This window comes from Henningerozyma blattae, chromosome 3 (assembly GCF_000315915.1).
Source record: "Henningerozyma blattae CBS 6284 chromosome 3, complete genome".
Lineage (NCBI taxonomy): Eukaryota > Fungi > Ascomycota > Saccharomycetes > Saccharomycetales > Saccharomycetaceae > Henningerozyma > Henningerozyma blattae.
In genome coordinates this window covers 3,040-8,607 of record NC_020187.1, presented here as the reverse complement: position 1 = coordinate 8,607, position 5,568 = coordinate 3,040, and the positions used below count along the sequence as shown (strand labels likewise).

Sequence of the window (5,568 nt, the reverse complement as noted above, 5' to 3'; positions counted from 1 at the left end):
TATCGAAAAACACTATTTAAGAAATATATTCATTTTAGTTATAGTATTTGCTATATATTTCTGAATAAAAGTAATCGTCTTTACATCTTAAACACTGTATAACAATGTCTAACTCTCTTGAATCCCAGTAAACAGATAATAGAATTTTAAGACTATCAAGACTTAAAATAGAGGATTCAGTATTACCGTAAGACTCTTGATTCTGTAAATCACCACGAGCACAATACCTTGCCTTACATGTCCCATCTCGTTTAACAGTGAATACTATAACTGTAGAGATTATCTTATTTTTGGGAATAGCTGATTTGGGTAAGCGAATATCAGGGTCATAAACCCCCATCTTAACCAAGTTTTCAACTTCCTTCTTGAATGACTTGATAAATCTCTCTCTTTGTTTTAAATTTTTATTATTTGTTATGGCTTCTTTATAGTAAATCGATCTTATTTTATTTTGCCAGTTGGTACGCGGTAAAATACGACGTACTTTTCGTAAATGAGGTTTTTTTGATGTAGGATGTATTATAGGTGGCATTACAGGATCAGACTTCCTTTCTTGTAGATAAGTTGGTATTCTATGATTAGGTTTTCTTCTTGTACTATTATTTCTGTGACCAACTAAATATTGTAAATTTTTCTTGGAGAATGATAATCTGGATGAGCTAGTTTCTATAATATTATTATTTGATGTACTATCTGTTTCCTTATCCTGTACATCAACTTCTTCTCTGGTTCTTTTATACATATTATCTCTTTCATTAACTGTTATTGTACTACTATCTGGTTCAATTTCTGATCTACTTTCACTGTCCTCATTGAAATTATCAATACTATCTTCAATAATAGATGCGTTATCTGATTCTCTATTAGCATTAATTATGTCATTATGATGTGTTTCAGTTATATTTTCATTCTCATGTTCTGATGTTATTGGAATGCTTGAATATGGGGAAATATCATTTCTTATATCATGATTACTCTGTATTACGATCTCTGTATTTGTGATGATGGAACTGTTCTGTTCATCAGTGATTGAGTTATAGTCCTCATTAGATGATAATATATTATTCATCTCATCATTTGAATTATTGCAATTATTATAATTATTTTCATTTATTAACATTGAATATTTGTCTTTATTATCATTATTACTGTTGATATCATTATCAATTTTTTCATTATTAGTGTCTGTATTCTTAATTTCATTTTCACCGTTAATTGTTGTATTCTCATTGTTCATAAGTTCAATTACGTTAGGTTGTTCTAAAATTTCATCTAAATTAACATTGTCAATAAGGTCAGGATCTATATTAGAAGGACTAAAATCACTTTCGGTATCCATTATTTCTTCTTCACCATTTTCATTAAGGTCATTTAACAACTGTTGTGATGCTATCTTATCATCTACCGTAATATTATTTATACCTTCAGTATCATTTTCATACTCTTTATCAGGAAATGCTTCATTAATCTCATCTTCATCAAATTCAAAATTTCTAGTAGAACCTATTTTAGATATAACATTAGCTTTAAATCGTGCAATAATGGTTTCTTCTGGATTACTCTTCTGTTGCGTATTTACTGAATAATCAGGGATTTTAAAGTTTGTAGTGGTAATTACTCTATTTTCATTAGGTATATAAAAGAAATATCCAAAACTCTGTGGATCTTTTGACAAAACCACTGCTTGTAAGCTTGGTGTAGATGTTTTCTTAGATTTATGATTCCATATCGTAGCTGGAGCTCCAGAAGGTAAAAAATTACGTAATATTATCTTAACAGGTAATTCGGATATTACATTTAATGGTGCATCTTTAGTATTCTTATTATATGTACAGTTTCTCATTTCCGCAGATACCCTTAGCTGCATAGTGCCAAAATTTAAGTGATAATTTAGCTTGTAACAGTAGTGTTCTAGTATCCGTTATAATTGTTCGAATTGCTCTTTCTGCTCTAGTATTAGCCGAGTGATCTTGAGTTGAGGTAAATCTTAATTGAATTCCTTTTTTCTCAGCTAATTGTTTCAAGTTATTATTGGTAAACTCAGAGTCTCTGTCTGTAATAAATTCTTGTATTGCTACAGTAGGTAGGTGATTTAGTCTTAAGTGAGCCTCTAAAAGTGATATTTTAGAAGATTTTATTGTTCTTACTTTTTTATTTGTAATTTCATTTGTATATTCTGCAATTATTTGCTTAGTATGAACCCAAATTGTATGATCCATAATTTTCTTTGGTATATTTATTATGATAAGTTTGATATTTTATAGGCAGTTTATTTTTGTATTTTTCAATATTCATCCTATTATTGTTCATATTGCCTAAGAATATTCGGACAGTTTTTGGCAAAATGCCAAAAATGAATTGCATTGATTGCATTGCCTTGACTGTCCTGAACGTATGCCATTTTTTCTTTTAATACTCTTTATGTTATCAACAATATTTTCAATGTATCCTGTTGGTGGCATATTTCCTTTATCATCAATAGTTATACTAGCTAATCTAATATCAACCATCATATCTAGTTGATTATCCAGAGTAGATTTAATCTTATTATTGATGAACTCATTGGTAGTTGAGTTTTATTTCCGCTATTATTTGCAGTACTATTTTTCTAATAAGATTATGTTGTTTAAGACTTCTTTCAACTCATTTGTATCTGAGAAGAATTTATCAATATGAATTCTTCTCCACTATTTTGTCTTTAACTTCTCTCGGGTAATCATCAATACACATTTCTTTTAATTCTTTTAAAATTTCAAACGCAGTAATAACATAATTATTTTTCCATCTATTAAAGCCGTTTCCTAAAGATTCTTGGATAACCAGGGTAATAATTTTATGTTCTACTAATGGAATATCATCAGCTGAATTACATTTAGTGATGTTATCAAAGTTCCATTTCTTTAGAAATCTTTTGTACCATATTAATCCAATTAGGAAAGTCTTTAATTTCGTTCAATCCAAAATCAAGTTTTGCTGATTTATTTTCGTAATAAAATTTATGACTTTCACCATTGTTGGTGATAAATTCATAATAATCGCCTCTGTCATCTCTTAGTGACATTAGATTTACAACATCTTCAACATCTTCAACATCATCGGTGGAATTACTTTTATCCATTGTATCTTTATTCTCGACAGTTTTGTTGTTTAATTTGTTTTCATTGTTATCTCCAACCTTCAATTCAGTATTAACTTTTTCTTTCTTTGCCAATTGTTATTGTTGACTTTGTAAATATTTCAAATCTTTGTTACATTTTCCTCTTAAATTCTCTAAAAATGTCTTAGATTTGTCAAGTTTATTAATCATCTCTTGAGCTTCATCAGTATCTAAATCTTCGTTAGATAAAAGCTCAATCATTTTATTTCTGTTTAGTTGAATCTTTTCTTTAACCAAAGTTAGCTGTTCATGCACCAACTGTGTTTCCTCTAGATCAGAACTAGGCGGCGCTACCATACTGATATTCAAGAGAGTTAGACATTATTATACAGTGTTTAAGATGTTAAGGTACGATTACTTTTATTCCAGAAATATATAGTAAATTCTATAACTAAAATGAATATATTTCTTAAATAGTGTTTCTCGATATAATAAGAAAAACACATTTTAAATAATAAGTCACGTGATAAAAAGTCTTTCGACTTAATAGAAAATGATATAATCATATTCCAGCAAATATTATGTTCTACTCTCTATCTTGAGCTATAAAATTACTTTGACAATATAGAAAGTTGATATACTATTGTAAGTAGCTGCTAAAAATAAAGATGCCATATGACTTAGAATATGGATTGATAATTTCAATAGATATTGCTAAGATAATGAGCTCCAAGAACAGGGGTAAACTGATAAGGACCACCGTTTTAGAATATCTTTTTACGAGAGGGTTTCAACATAAGTAAACATGAGAATAGCATACTGGCGGTAAATATATGATAATAAGCATAGATTCAATTTGAGCTAGATGAATATATTAAGTTCCCAGTAGATGCCAGAAGATATAGGCCTATTATTCTGAAAACACGAAGGAAAAAAAGGGAGTTTCTATAGATTGATTTCTATTGCGCTAATTACGATAAACCTTAATAGCCACAACTGCAACATTTTTTAATTTATTTTATGGGTGATAAATAGAGTAAGTTAAGTTGCAAAAAGGTGAAGGGTACGCGATCATTCTTCCTTGCGGCTAGAATTTTTAAAAAAATAAAGGTACCGTTAGTTCGTAGGCATACAATGCTAATGATTATTTGTATAGCGAAATAATAATTGATATCTTTCAGTAACAGTATTAAACAAGATTAAACGTGGCTTTCAAGTCCTAATAAAAGGCTAATAAATACTTCTTAGCAAAAAGGAATTTTAGGAAAATACTAATATGATGTGAACAGTGAGAATATCCTATTCTGATAGGAAAATTCTCTAATGATATTACTAGTATTCCTATGGAGTTAAAAACTTAGAAAAAATACATAAGCTACAATCTTGATCAGAGCTAAGACAGGAAAGAAATTAGAATAATTTTCTACCTTAGGCATAAGACAAATTCTTTAATAATTATTTAAAAGACAGGGGGTCGAGAAATAGCCGTGCCTTAAATAACCATTTTAGGTTGTGAACATATTACTGACACTAATTATGGTTGTGTCTGACTTCAATTTTTCCGTAAATAAACAACTAAAACGTAAAAATATTACCCGGACATAAAATTTTGGACATAACAGGAAACCCGTTAAAAAAAACGCCGATATTACTTATTCTTAATATATACCTGTTTAACTTCCTGAATTTAGTGAAGGAACCAGTTTACCACATTTTTATATGCAATCCGAGACTAAAGTAGAAAATGTTAATGGTCACAGACGTAATGCCTTGCAAGCTCCAAAAAGAGTAAAACATTCTACGAGAAGACTTAGTTATTCATAGTCGATACCATACTTACTATCAAGCTATCTCCGGTATTTGGATTCAGTAGGCAAGCCTAGTATCTTGGCAATGGAATTTTGATGGTTTCTATTAACGCTCTAGAAATTATCAGCTCATGATCATATACTGACTCTCTTGGATCTTTTAGTAGATATCTTTTTATTTGGCACTCTGTTGTACATTGATTCTAAGATCATATTTTATATATAAAGTAAAGATGACCTTACTTCTTTCAACAGCTCCACTTGGGAACTTTCTTGCTCCTACGCTGTAGATCTGTACGGATTTTTTTTGACGCAAACTGCAACACTAATTATTTTTATCTTATCATCACAGAACTTAACGACTTTTGCTGGTTTACCTTCTGCTTAATTTTAATTATTGTTCATTTCTTTAAAGAAAACAACTTTTTTGTTAAATTAATAATATTGAAATTTTTTTGGATTAAATTAAAACATACATTACATCTGGTAAAATATCTATATCCACGCTACACAAAGTATTAGTATAGAAATTTCCCACAACTAAAGTTAGGGATCTAGTATATATCTGAAACAAAAACAAAAACAAAAACAATACTATATTTCAACTTCTTATTTTTACTTTAGTATTTAATAGCGTGCTCTTAAAGATTAATAGACCCCAAA

General features: G+C 29.2%; 1 protein-coding gene across 1 annotated transcript; it reads right to left on the bottom strand.

The window, feature by feature from the left end:
* Nucleotides 1-34: 34 nt before the first annotated feature.
* Nucleotides 35-1,867, bottom strand: TBLA0C00120 (uncharacterized protein; the record flags this gene model as incomplete). The annotated part of the gene is made up of 1 exon (XM_004179305.1): nt 35-1,867. The coding sequence occupies one exon, from the start codon at nt 1,865-1,867 to the stop codon at nt 35-37; it is 1,833 nt and encodes a 610-aa protein (XP_004179353.1).
* Between the last annotated feature and the right edge of the window lie 3,701 nt (nt 1,868-5,568).